Source organism: Ursus maritimus, unplaced genomic scaffold (genome assembly GCF_017311325.1).
Source record: "Ursus maritimus isolate PB19 unplaced genomic scaffold, ASM1731132v1 scaffold_33, whole genome shotgun sequence".
NCBI lineage: Eukaryota > Metazoa > Chordata > Mammalia > Carnivora > Ursidae > Ursus > Ursus maritimus.
In genome coordinates this window covers 1507600-1521666 of record NW_024425897.1, presented here as the reverse complement: position 1 = coordinate 1521666, position 14067 = coordinate 1507600, and the positions used below count along the sequence as shown (strand labels likewise).

General features: G+C 59.7%; 1 protein-coding gene across 1 annotated transcript in view; it reads right to left on the bottom strand.

Moving 5' to 3' along the window:
• Positions 1-2612: 2612 nt before the first annotated feature.
• The window catches only part of PPM1F (protein phosphatase, Mg2+/Mn2+ dependent 1F), a 28246-nt gene continuing 16791 nt past the window's right edge, over positions 2613-14067 (bottom strand). Inside the window, exons 6-8 of the mRNA XM_040619535.1 lie at positions 10768-10911; positions 7981-8074; positions 2613-6794 (exon numbers count right to left, since the gene is read on the bottom strand). Of these exons, the coding sequence (XP_040475469.1) occupies positions 6442-6794; positions 7981-8074; positions 10768-10911 (591 nt within the window). The 3' untranslated portion in view covers positions 2613-6441. The remainder of the gene's footprint in view (positions 6795-7980; positions 8075-10767; positions 10912-14067) is intronic.

Sequence of the window (14067 nt, the reverse complement as noted above, 5' to 3'; positions counted from 1 at the left end):
AGGATGAGGCGTGGAGAGGTGGGCGGCTCGAGCGGCCTCCCGAGCGTTAACAGAGCTAGGAACAGCTTCCGACGGGAGGCCTCCGTTCCCGGGGAACAAAGTGCTACAAACAGGCCGTAAGTGTAGCACGTGGGAGCGCGTGTACAGAGAGCTCTGACTGCGCTTTACAGCTTTTGTGTTTTACGTTTCCTCTTCAGTGACTTTAGATTGTTTTCATCTCTCTGGGCAAAAAGGTGCTTTTCATTTCAAGAGGTTTTCCTCCTTTTAAAAAAACATATTTTTTTTATTTATTAGAGAGAGACAGCGCGCGCCCATGCACGAGCGGGGGGGCAGAGGGAGAGGGACAGCAGGCTCTCCATTGAGCACGGAGCCCGACTCAACTCGGGGACTCGATCCCGGGACCCTGAGATCATGACCCGAGCTGAAGGCAGACGCTTAACTGAGCTGCCCCGGCGCCCCTCAAGAGGTTTTCCTTTTTAAGCTGCAGTTCTAAACACTCATCTTGGTCATTTTGTTTTACACCCGAAATCAAATCTTGTTCTTTTTTCCAAGTTTTGTCATGTTGTCCTATTACTTTTTTTAAGTTCACCTGTATTTTATGTATGTATGTATGTATGTATGTATGTATGTATTTATTTATTTATCATTTATTTGACAGAGAGAGAGCACAAGCAGGCAGAGCTGCAGGCAGAGGGAGAGGGAGAAGCAGACTCCCCGCTGAGCAGAGAGCCCAACTCTGGGCTCGATCCCAGGACCCCGGGACCATGACCGGAGCTGAAGGCAGACGCTCAACCAACTGAGCCACCCAGGTGCCCCTGTCCTAGTACTTCTATAATTTCAGGAAGGAGCAGTGAGAGGGAGAAAAAGAGGGAGGAGGAGGGGCAGGAGGAGGAGGGGCGGTGGTTTCCTACGCCACAGCCATCATGACCGAGGGGCCTGCCTGGGATGGGCAGTGGGGCCACCAAGGCCCCCTGCACTTAGGCCAGAGCTGGCACCTGCCGAGGACCCTCTACCTGGGTTGGAGCAAGCCCAGGGCTGCTCTGAGGAGGTTGTGCCCATCGCTTGGCCTTGGGCACGCAGATGTCTGGGACTCCACTAGCCCGAGTCCCCAGAAGCAGACCCCTGATGAAATGTGGCTTTGTGTGTGGGCCTGACCGAGGCCCTGTCCTTGACGGTTCAGAACCTTGTTCTGCCCCAGATCAGCCTGACAAGGATGGGAGTGCCACATAGGACCAGAAGGAGGTAGCTAGGCATCCTGGGACCCTCTTAGGGAAACTCTGGGGGCAAGGTAGTCATTGGTCCTCCCAGCTGGCTTCCAGTCTCTCTCCCTGGCTCTGCTGACTGTTGAGCATGCTTCCCCAGGCTGAGTGGCCCCCCACCCCAGTCCTGACCACCCTGCTCTTGCCCTTCCTGCAGGCAGACAGTCCTCTGTGCCAGACTTGGCCTCTGGGTGCAGGTTTGTCTCCCTGCTGGCAGAGAGCCTGGCTGATATCCCCAGCCCCCACCTGCCATCATGATGGGCAGGTCTGGCAGGTGAGTGACACCCAGCTGCCACAGAAGGCACTCAGTCCCTGGCTGCCTGGTGCCTGGCCCCTCAGGCCTCCCCCTCCCCCTCCCCAATGGGCCCAGAGAGGATGCTCTCCCAGGCTGGGGCGGGGGCTCAGAGCTCAGTGACAGTGGGGTAGGGGGGAGCGTGGAGCCACCATCTGGCTGTAGCAATGAGATTCAGACACACAATTCGTTTGTGAACAATCAAGACAGCATATACTTAAGAATGAGGTTCTGCTGGGCAGATTCTGCAGGGAGCTTCCAAGGAGGCGGAGGGGCCTGGGCAGGGAGAAAGACAGATGGGTGAGTAGGCGGGGCTGGGGGGGTGGTGCTCAGGGCCTGGTTGGGAGCCCCAGCCCCCTCTCGGTGACATGACGGAGACAGATAAAGCTGCCTCCCTTGCAATGAGGCCTGGGGTGGGAGGGGCACGGAAAGCTCTCAGGGTGATTTGGGAAGGGACTAGTAGCTGGTCTGCCAAGGCCCAAACGTGGGCAAAAGCTTGGCATCCAGGGCAGGGCTTGAGGGGAGGAAGGGACGCAGAGATCTGGCTAGCTGGCCCCAACTAACCCCCAAACACAAGTGCCTCCCTTCAATATTGGGGCATTCAGGAGGCATTTTGGGGCCATGGCTCAGCAGTGTCTGCATGGAGGCATTTTGGATGTTTTCCTGTTTCCCTGGAGTCTGAGTTCAGCCAGGAGCATAAGAGAGCTCCTGGCAGCTGCTGGCCTGCTCTCTCCCATCTGAGTGTTTTGCTGGGAGGGTCCCCATCCTCAGTGTGTCTGGGCCACTCCAGGCTCCCATGGGCTCCCCTGCATTGTGAGGTGCCCCGCACAGGCTCCCAGTGGCCACGCCCTTGTGCGGCCGGCACAGGGTGGGCTTGGAGCCCGGGGAGGAGAACCAGGCTGGACTGGCGGGCCAGGAAGCAAGGCAGTCTTCTGAATTAGTCTGCTGCCTTTGCAGGGAGATTGGCGGATGGGCGCCCGGTGCCCCAACGGCTTCTAAACACACCCTGGACACTCAGGGGCACCAGGTGCTCGGAGGTGAGAAAAGGCAGGACTCAGGGACAGGGTTTCAGAACTCGTGGTTTATTGACACGTGAGCACAGTGCCCCCTGGGAGGAGACCTAGTTTCTGGCCCCCTCATCCTGGGACTCATACCTGCAGACAGGGGAGATAGCCATCCCATCTCGGGACAAGACGCCCCTCGCAGAGAACACCCCTCCCAGGAGCCCTGCCGAGACGTGCACAGATAAACCCTTGGCAAGGCTGGCATGGCGCATGAATGGCAAAGCTCGGCGCATTTGGCAAAGCTGCGGAGCCTCGGCGAAAAGCGCAGGCCTCCTGGGGCTGCCTCTCTCGGGCTACAGGCAGAACCGAACCCAAATCAGCTTATTTTGCACAGGCCCAGCAGGATTCCATTGCGCCCCTGTCAGGGCCAGGCCGAGGGACCGCCGGCGCGGTACCCCAGCCCCGGGAATACTGCTGAGGTAGCCGGGCCACCTGTGCCCGGGACTCCGAACTGGCAGTGCGTGGGAAGGGGTGAGGGCTGAGTGCTGGCTGGGGAGGGGAGGAGGAGAGAGGGCTGCGGCCCAAGGCGGGCTCGGGACCTCAGAGAGCCTGTGCGCCTCCAGTGGGGCCTGCCCCCATCACTGTCCCCCCTAAAGCACACCCCTTTCCTCGTCCTGGGTGCTGAGGACAAGCTGGGTCAGGGCGAGCCCGGCTGTGCCCTGCCCCTCTCCATGCCCCTCTGCCTCACACCTGCGGAGGGAGGGAGCTGAGCCTGTCTGCTTGCCCCACCCCTGCTGGCTTGGAATCAGCTCTACCACAGGGCCTGCTCTGGGAGCTTTCGTGTTCCATATGCGGGGCTAGCATCTATGGCTCCATTCTCTTCCAGCCCACTTAACTGTAAGAATAGACACTAATAATACTTAATCACCCCTCCCTGCTAGCAGTTGGGGAGGGCTCCCGCGGCACTGGCAGCAGCTCCCCAGGCTTGCCCCGGGGAGCCCCGAACCTCCGGCATCACAGATTCAGCGCAACCCTGCGCCCTAGAGAGGAGACACCGAGGCCCAGGAAGGCTCCATGACTTGGCTCAGCTCATACAACGAGCTAGTGGCAAAGCTAGGATTTGAGAAGGGGATCGAGGCTTCCAGACCTGGGGGCCCGGTTAGGGGCCTTTATGGGGCTGTGGTCTGAAGAGGAGGTGGGCCAGGGCTTTCAGAGGCTGAAGACGCCCAGTGGTTCCCAGTCCAGCCCCGGGCAAGAGGAAAGAGACCTCTATGCCTAGGTGCTTGCACAGAGCTGGTGTCCGTGCAGGAGGAAGGCAAGGGTGAGCGGCACCAGACCACGGAAGCCTCTGCCAGAGGGGAGTGGTCACTGGGACAAGCCTGGAGAGATCTCCTGGTAGAGCCTCGAGCCAGGGCATGAATCAGGCCGCTACATGGTGAGATCCAGGCTCCACGGGTGAAGCCCCACTCTTGGTGGCAATCACGGAATCAGACTGGCAAAGAAAGAACAACAGAAGTCCACGTCTCCTCCCTCTGCTAAGCTCACGCCCAGGGGCAGCCAGGCCGGCAGTGAAGGGCTGGGCCACATGCTGCCTCTTGCCAGCCCTGTGCTGGGAAGGGCCAAAGAGGGGGCTTCGGACCCCCAGAAAGCAGCGGGGCCTTCAGATTAAGTGGGGCAATACCAGGTCCTTGTTGGCTCCCACCAAACCTCTGAACTGTGGCGACCATTTCCATAACGAGCCTCGGGCGTGGCACCGCCCGCATCACCTGAGCTTCTTCGGCCCCACCAGGGGGTGAGGGGTAACCGCTGAGCCTGCGGGGGGCATCTCCCACTGCCCCACTGCCTGCCCTGACCTGCCTCCCTCCCTTTCTGCTGCAGGGTCCACTTGCCCGGGCGGGGGGCGGGGGGGCTTCCCTGGGGTGACGAGGGCCACCTCGNNTCCCACTACCCACCTCGGCTCCCACTACCCACCGCCTCTTCGGCAGGGCCCCCCTTGGTGCACTGGGATCAGGGTCCTCTCTGTCCTCTCCTAGCTGGGGCCTGGTGCCAAGCTTCTCCTGCTGCCCACCTCCCAGTGACATTCTCCAGAAGCCTCAGCTAAGCCACCCACTGGTGTTCTCAGACCTGGAGGCCTGAGTCCTTCCCCCAGGGACCCCTCTCTCTGGGCCCTTGGCCTCCGCCTGGACTCTACACCCAGCCCTGCCACTTCCAACTGGACACCCATGCCATATCCGCCTCACTGGATCGGAGTAGCCCGAGTCACCCAAGTTTCGTGGCTCCCGAGCCTCCCCTGCCCAGAGCATGCCAGGGAATGTAGAGCTCTCCCCCAGGTGTTGGGCTGTGGGCAGAGCAAGGTGACAGAGGGGGCCAGCCGTGGCAGGCGGGAGACAGGAGGAAGGGTTCTGGGGGCCATGAGGCAGGTAGGCAGGATAGGCTCCAAACAGCCTAAGCCCCCCCTCCCTCCCGCCCCGCGCTGCTTTGGGACTCGCCAGGGCCTCTAAGTGTGTTTCCCAACGAAACCAATTTGATTACTAACACAAGACCTTCTAGGACATTCCAGTCAAATGAGGAGCCCGCTTCATGGCGCTCACTCCGTCCCTCAGCCTGGGCACCAGCCAGAGACATGAGCAGCAGGGCCAAGGTGTGGAGGGAGGCTGGTGGGGCCCGGGTCACCCCGAACTCTCAGAGCCCTGAGGTCTGGCCCAGGCCACACAGCACAGCCTATGCTCTTAGGGGCTGCTTTGCTAAGTGTCAGCAGCAAATGGAATCACAAGAGGCGGAAAGAACTCATCCGGGAAGAATTCTAGCCAAAATCATGCCACTATAACAAAATAAATCCTGCTTTTGTAAAAACGGAAACATGCCTAGTAGAGTCCGTCCCAGTCCGAACCCGTCCCAGGTTCTAGCCTTTACCTAAAGCTGTTTAAGGCACTTGAATGGCTTATTAACACCACCTGGAAAAGTTTTTGTTTCAATCCTGATTTAGGAAAAAAAATTCAGTAATACTGCAAAAGAAGTTTCTTCTAAAAAAAAATATCAATACTTAAGTTTCCTAAGAATAAAATAAATGCTAAGCTCTGCTTAAGTTATGTGACACAAGGTCAACTTGGCACTGACGAAACAAGGACAAAAACCTGAAATACTGCTTCTGAGTCAGACTTCCCTGGGGGAAGAAAAAGACCACAAACAAAAAACACACGTGTCATTTCTCTGACCTTCCCCTCCCTGGGTGTGTGCGGGCTGGGAGGGGACCACTGGGGAGGCTGGGGCCGCGAGCGCCCACCGCAGACCAGATTCCTGGTGCTCCCTCCTTCCCAACGGGGCCGCTCTTCCCGCTCTGGGAAGTCGGCTTGGCAGGCCAGGACCAGCCAGGCGCATCTACAGAGAGGAGTCCTCCCTGGCCGCAGCTGGGAGGACTCAATGAGAAACCTGTGCTGGACATCCAGGCTACACTTGGAAATGTCCATCGCCCCTGGGTCCGCCCGGGGCCTCACATGCAGCGCCCAGCTGCCCCATGCGTGTGCCTGGCATCTTTGGTCTGGCTGAGGGCCTGTGCCTGTGGCCTCTGGTCCTGCCCCTACCCAATGGGCCTGGGAGAAGAGCTGCTCCACTTCCCAGGTCATCTTCTCTTTGGTGAGGTCTCTTCCCTAGGCCTCCTTCGGGGATCTGGGCCATCCCACCGCCTGCGCGAACAGGGCATAAATAACAACCCCCCCAACCAGTGCAGTTCCACAGCCACCAGGATGGACTGATGCAAGCAGCACAGGGGACTCGGGGCCCTGGGAAAGCACTGTGAGGGGGGCACCCGCCTGCCCACCGCCGCCAGTCAGGTCCTAAGGCATCTGAGGGGGAGGGGCATGGGGTGGGGGCAGGGGGCCTGCACCTCCTAGCTTCTCTGGGGAGTGTTGGTCTCTGGCTCTGAGAGGCCAGAGGGCACATCCCCTGCCCCCTGGGCCCCACCCTTCAGTAGGTCTCGGGGGTCCCTGAGGAAGACCACCATGACCGTGATGTTGTCGTGGGAGCCCCGCTCCCGGGCTGCAGCCACCAGCTCCTCGGCAACCTGCAGCCCGCTGCCCTGCTGCCTGACCAGGTGGCTCTGGACGAGGCCAGCGACCTCGTGGTGGGGGACGACATCGAAGAAGCCATCACAGGCCAGCAGCAGGTAGTCCTCGGAGCCCGTCAGCTCCCGAGAGGCTGAGTCCGCCTCCCCTGACACGTAGGGCTTCTGGAAGACGTCCCCTGGGCATGGGAGAGAAGGGCCTCATGTCAGAGGGCCGGGCTGCCCGCTGCTGAGTGCCATCCCACCAGGCCTGGGCCTCACCGCGGCCACCCTCCTCTGACACCCGTGCCCACTGGTGAAACTGGATAATTTCACGCGGTGCTAAGGGCTCTGAAGAAAGCAAGAGAGGGTGATGTGGTAGACTTATTCTGGCCAAGTTAGGGCCCAGCCAGGCCAGAGGTCAGCCCGACAAACAGGCTCTTCCAGGGGAGCTGGGTCCGGAGTCGGAGAGGGGAGATGGCTGAGGTGGAGAACCTCACTCTTCCTTCCTTGTACTCAGGTCTGTAGGTTTTCTCCTCAGGACACTCTCCCTGGGACCCCACATCCAATCCGCTAGCAAGTCCTGTTGGCTCTGTGTTCAAACCTCTACTGGAACCCACCGCCCCCTCCTCATACCTTGCCCAGGCCCGCGGGTCCCCTCCTTCCACTCCTGCCCTCCAAGTGTGCACCAGCCCGAGCCGCTTCCTGACACGCAACTGCCCGGGGTGTCCCCCTCCGTGCAGGAGCCTCTGCTTGGAGAGGCCCACACTGCCGCCTCCCCACGGCGGTGTGTCTGGAGACCCAACGGCGGCCGCAGCAGGGAGAAGGGCTCTAGGGCCGGTGCGAGCCCGGGGCGGGAGGGACCGGGGCCTCGCGGAGCTCAGCAGGAACGGAGTGGGGTCTAAGTACCTGGGGGAGAGGTGTGGCTGCCAAGTCCCAGTCTGAGGCCCAGCAGCAGCACGATGTTGAGAAAATAGGATTCCGGAAGAACAGGATTCTTCCTTATTTTTTTTTTTTCCAAGATGGAGAAAAGAATCAGCATGAATGGGGGGAGGATAATCGATAACCCTCATTTATGCACTATTTGCAAATGACCTTCCAGCACATATAGCAGATATCCAAGGGTCTCCTCGTAGGTTTTTCCGGGCAACCGTTTTTAATGAGGCGATAATCGCATACAACTGAAACGGGGATTATTCGTGTGAGACGAAGTCTCTGAGGTGCTTGCACACGCGCTACCTAAATTCACCAGAGGCCCTTCAGTCTGACTACATGGCGCCACAGACCACACGTGCTTTACCAGCACAGGACGCTACTGTCCCCAACAGCGGGTGACCCTCGGGCCTCAGACAAGAGGCCTTGGTCTCCCGCCCCTCGCCTCCTTACCGATGGCTCTGGACACGGCCAGGGTCCCGTTGACTCTCCAGCAGTCCATGTGAGACACGAAGCCACCCAGGGCCTCGATGCGCTCCTTCTCGTCCTGTGGGGGACAGCCGGAGTGGGGGCCGGGGCTGGGCGCCCAGCGAGGCTGCGCCAGCGGAGATGCGCTGGCTTCCGAGACCGCGCTGGGAGCCGCAGCCCGCGAAAGACGCCCAGAGGAGGCATCAGGAGAACGGTGAGAAACCATGAAGGAGCTGCACGTCCTCCTCGGAACGCAGCACGGCCCCATCAGCTAGGACGCAGGCGCAGCCAGAGCAGCCACGGCCGCCGACCCCGCTGCCTCCCCTTTCACTCTGGGGGTGCTGTCCCCTCCTTGCAGGTTGCTGTGTGTGGCCACCTGGCAGGGCTGGATGAAACCTGAACCAGGCCCTGTCCTTTCTCGAAGTCCCCCGCCCGCCTCCCCCGTGAAGTGAAAGCAGCACTGCCATGTTGGGCACCAGGGGACCGGCTTCCTCAGCTGGGAGCTTCTCATGCCCCACGGGACAGTATCTGCCAGACAGCCCAGTCCCCTCTCTCTGGGACCACAGATGTGGGCCCTTCCACCTGGAGACAGTCTCTATGCACATACAGACCCGCTGCAGGGCGGGAGGGAGGGGCCACACCGATCTCAAAGGCTGGGTCTCCCACCTGATTCCCTGCGGAGGAGGCGGCAGTGGGACTCGGAAGGTTTGCAGGAGCCCTGAGCTGCCTGCACGGCTCCCTCTGGGCCTGAGAACCCACTGTGGTGTGAGCAGTGCCAGAAAAAGGCAAAAAGGATCATGAATGGGAAGGGAAGAAGGAGGAAGGAATAAGCAGGTGGAGGGGGAAGAGAGACCCAGAAGGGTCTGGGGAGAGGCAGGTGGATATGCTGGCTGGCTGGCTGGCCGTGCTCTTTGCCATGGTGCCACATGGCAGGGCTCAGGCAGTGCTCCGGAAAGGCTGCCCGGAAAAGTCCCCGCTGGGTCATCAGAGGTGGCGCAGGACAGCAAGCCTGCAGGGATGTGGGCGGGCAGGAAGAGGCCAGGCACCCGGAGCAGAGGCTCGCATCTAGTCCTGACTTAGACCACATCTCACCTGACTGCCCATCTCAGGGTAGGACGGTCTGCCAGGGAGCAGATGCCAAATGCCCCAGTGCTGCGGTGACAGTGGAGGGACACAGGACAGCTGCCATTTCTCAGCTGTGTACTCTGGGCAGGTCACTAAACCTTTCTGAGCCTCAGTCCTCTCCTCTATACGATGGGGAAAGCGTATGTAGGAGGTGAGGCCAAGGAATGCTGTCATTCCTAGCTGTTTTGGTGATCAGTGCCTGACACTCCCTGCAATGCCTTCCAAATCTAGAAACCACAAAAGGACAGCTCCTTTCAGTTACATAAAAACCAACGTGTCTACACGGCAAAAGCCCATCAACATAGACAAAGCAGGGGGCTATTCGCAAATCGCCCTGCAGACAAGGAGCTGACCCACAAATTGATAAGAACTATAGCAATGAGGGGTGCCTGGGTGGCACAGCGGTTAAGCGTCTGCCTTCGGCTCAGGGCATGATCCCGGCGTTATGGGATCGAGCCCCACATCAGGCTCCTCTGCTGTGAGCCTGCTTCTTCCTCTCCCGCTCCCCCTGCTTGTGTTCTCTCTCTTGCTGGCTGTCTCTGTCTCTGTCAAATAAATAAATAAAATCTTTAAAAAAAAAAAAAAAAAAGAACTATAGCAATGAGCCAAGGACAAGAAGGAAGGGCTCTCCAAAAAGGCGATGGAAATGATCTCCAGTGTTTGAGAAGACGCTCGGCCTCAGTCCGTAAGACAAACGCAAACCCAACAGCCACCTGCCTTCCTCTCAGACTGGCAAGAGCCTGCGGGTCTGTGGGACCATGGGCAAAGGGACTCCAGTGGACACACAGCCCGAGGGGAGCAGTGCGGCAACCATGCCATCGCAAACATTCCAGCCCCTCTATCCCACTTCTAGGAGTCTGCTCTGTTGATGTGCTGGACCCTGAGCAATGAAATACTGTACTAAGTTATCCGTTGCTGTCCTGTTTTTAGCATGAAGAGACTGAGGGAGTCGCCACGTCCACAGACAGGACTGGGGAAGAATGGAGCTCCAAGGAGCCCCACAGAAGGGTGGGGACACTTCCCGTGCTATGTGGAATGCCGTGGAAGGCCCATCCATGTGGCAAAAGCCAAGCGGGGACAGGGCACACGGGCATTCCCCAGCATGCGAACTCCCTGCTTTCCCACTTCAGGAGACAGACAGACTGGACACCTGTGAGATGTGGTCCATGGAGGAAGGTCATCCTTGTGTCCAGGTGAGGACCCCAAGGCTCAGACAGTTGAGCAGCCTCAGGATCCCCGCGAGCCTCTATCCAACGAAGCCCCAAACCTGGTTCCTTCTGACCCTGGCTCAGCATCACCTCCTCACTGGAGCCCTCTCCCCCCACAGCCCAGGTAGCCGGCCGCCCCTGGCCCACATGCACAAAGGTTAAGACCCTGCCCTCTGACCCCACTTCCTGGGCTGCCTCCTGGGTGAGAAGGGCTCACTTGGGACTCTTGGCTATTAACGCCCCAAGATTTAGGGGACCCCCCCCCCAACCCCTGGCCACTCGAGTCACAAGGACCCTCCCTCTGGAGGAACACCAGGAGCTCCCTAGGAAGGTGGTCCAGGGCCCGTTATTCGTCGCCCACCTGACCATCCGCTATCTTGCGCGGTGCAGCATGACGAGGGCTGGGGCTGTCCCAGGCAGAGAGGGAGGGGGCCCTTACCTGTCGCTCAGGTCTGTGCGGTTCCATCAGCTTCACCACCTGTCCCTGCTGCACCAGGATGACCTGGGAGTCCCCGAGCCAGGCGACGTGCAGGGTCTTTCCGGCGATAAGCGCACACACCCCCGTGGTGCCGCTCTGCAGCCGCTGCAGGGAGAGGGGAGCAGGTCGGTCGGCTGCCGTCCAGACTGACCGACTCCTGGAACAGTGCTCAGCCAGGCAAAAGGAACGGACTGCTGAAGCATGCAAGGGCACGAGGAGTCTCCTGAGGGTTCCGCTGTGTGGCGGGAGAGCACAGCCCGTGTGGTCCCGTTTGCACACAACTCGAGAGAGCACGGGCTCTACCACCGGTAACGTCTGAAAGCAGACGAGCGCTTGTCCGGGGAGCACGGGGGCAGGAAGGCGGGGTAACGAAGGACAGAAGACACTCTCCGGGGGTGGTGGATACGTCCGTTACTGTGGTGAGGGTTACACAGCTGCAGACAGAGGCCAAAACCTACCCCACTGCACACGTCACTTGTTATTGAACCAACCGTACACTGTACACTTGTGATGCGTGCAATTTTCTCAATGAAGCTACCTTAAAATAATAGGACCCTAATTTGAATACCTGCTTCAGAGTATCGTCACTCTGGGAGGTGGCCCGGGGTGACCGTGGCCACGGGGCCTGAGGCATGTCAGTTTTTCACCGGGCTCCCGCTTGACAGTTCTAGAAGCTATATGGTTTTCTGTTAAGAGGCAAAGTCTGGCTTTGCTGACTTCCGCTGAGGTCTGTGCTCAGAGCATCTGATGACAGTGTACCCCCTTCCAAGTCTCCCGCTGAGACATGTCAACGGGGGCAGGTCCTCTGAGCTCTCTGGGCCTCAGTTTCCTGATGTCTAAAATGGACACAATTTTAGTAGCTACCTCGCAGGGCTGCGGGGAGGGCCCCACGAAAGTTCTGCAGGTGAGGTTCAGTGGGTGTAAGTTCACAGAGGAGGGGTCGGGTGCGCTCTTTCAGAAACAAGTGCCTGCTCCCTACTTGGCTACGATTCCCGAGGAAGGAACATGCCTGGCGGGCACCAGCAGCCTGCCAAGACCCTGCCTGGGTGAGCAAGGGGAAGGGGGGCCGTGTATTAATCACGGGTTTTATTTTCTATATTTTCTTCTTTAAAAAAAATTTTTTTTAAGATTTTTAAAAATTTTAAGTAATCTCTACACACAATATGGGGCTCCAACACACAACGCTGAGATCAAGAGTCTCACGGGCTTCCAACGGAGCCAGCTGGGCGCTCCTATTTTCTCACGCTCTGACAAACTGGGGTGCTTGCTAATCGTGGAGAGAGTGCCCCTCCCAGGATGGGCCGATCACTAAAGATAGCAAATGTCTCCCCCAAGCACACAAACTTCATGCACGAGCCAGCCGGTCTGAACGCATGTCCTCAGCCCCGCGTCTGCCTCTCGTGCCCGCTCTTCCCCCTGGCCTGGATGGCTGGGGCAGCCCCGGTAGCCCAGAGCCCACCCAGGTTACTCAAACTATCCCATCCTCCACTTGCCGGGACGCCTGCGCTGCCTCGGCCTGCTGCGCCCAGGCCTCCGGGTGAGGCCACCGGGAAGGCTCCACCATGCGGTGCTGGCTCCCTCTGCCTCTGGACCAAGCCTGGGGCCTCCTCTTGGGCACTGGAAGTAATAAAACTCCTCTGCCAAGGGGGCCTCTGTGCCTGTCATCTTGCCACACCGGATCAAAACAGAGTCCCTGGGGCGCCTGGGTGGCTTAGTTGTTAAGCATCTGCCTTCAGCCCAGGGCATGATCCTAGGGTCCTAGGATCAAGCCCCACATCGGGCTCCCTGCCCCACTGGGGGCCTGCTTCTTCCTCTCCCACTCCCCCTACTTGTGTTCCCTCTCTCACTGTCTGTGTCTCTCTGTCAAATAAATAAATAAAATCTTTAAAAAAAAAACAAAACAAAACAGAGTCCCCCACGCATCGAACAGGCTGCCCCCTGTGCGGCCGGCACCCCCCTGTGTGGCCAGCACCCCCACCAGAGTGGGGCAGGCCTCACGCTGCTTCTGCGCAGATGTACAGCCAGCCTCCCATTACCGTAAGAATGAAGTCACATGATGACCGGCAGAGTTCAGCGGGGACCTTGTGACACCACCAAGGGCTCCGTTTCTCTCCCTCTGCCCGCCGAGCCTCTCCGGTGGAACGGCTGCTGGCCCACACTGGCTCTCACCTCTCGCTTGGCTTTCCAGAGGAACATCTCATCAGTGCGCCGGAAGGCTTCTCTGAGGGCTCGGGCGGGGTCCTCGGGCAGCTCGGGCTGGCGGGCCACGTTGGCGTGCACGTGCACGGCCGCGTACCGAGCAGCGTCCACCCCGCCGTGACCGTCGAACACAGCGAAGTAGGCTCGGTCCACGGGGTCCTGGTGGCGAGTGCAGTGGGAGTCACACCGACCACGCCCTGACCCGGGCTGTCACCTAAGGCTCCGGTCTGGGGGGTGGGGCCCGGACGCTGATTGGGGTGGGTCTAGAAGAATCAGCATGGCCTTGGCCATCAGCTAGGTCACCCTGACTCAAGCACTTGGGAGCAGCAACGCTTGGAAAAGAACAAGCCTCCAGAGCCTCGGTTCACCTTCTGGAAGGAGTTGCTGGAGCATAAAATGAGGGAAGATGTACCGGGCGGCTCCCGGGGCCTGAGACAAAGCAGGGCTTGCAACCATGAGGCGAATGCGACGCCTGGGGCCTCCCCTTCTAACAGGCTCAAGCAGATCATTCCCTTTCCTCAGTCCCTTTCCTGGGAAAGCAAGGTGGCGGATGGCTGCTCTGGCCCGTGGGTCGGGCCTCCGCGAACCCTGCGAGGCGCTTGGCCTCACCCCCGTCGGAGGACAGCTACAGGCATCACTCCTGTCTTGGCTCTGCTCGGAACCCCGGGGGCCCCTGCCCCCTACACACGGCCTCCTGAGCTGTTCTGACTGGGGCCCGGGGGGAGGAGCACTGGAGGCCGAGCACTCACGGACAGGCCAAAGAGCTGGTTGAAGGCGGGCAGGCACACGTGCCGGTCCTCCATCTTGCGGCGGGTATTCCGGATGGCGTGCACGGAGACCAGCCACTGCCGCTGAGGGACCCGCGCGGTCAAGGGCACCTGCTTCTGCCACTGGCTGCACACTTCCCAGAGCCGGTTAAAGAAACTTCGTGCCAGGTCCCTGGCATCCAGCACTGACGGGCGTGACAGAGGACTGTTAGGGAAGCACCGACGCGGGCCAGCTGGGCTCCACTCGCTCTGCCTGCCCCCTTCCCCGCAGCCCCTGCAGCTCTCCAGACAGCGC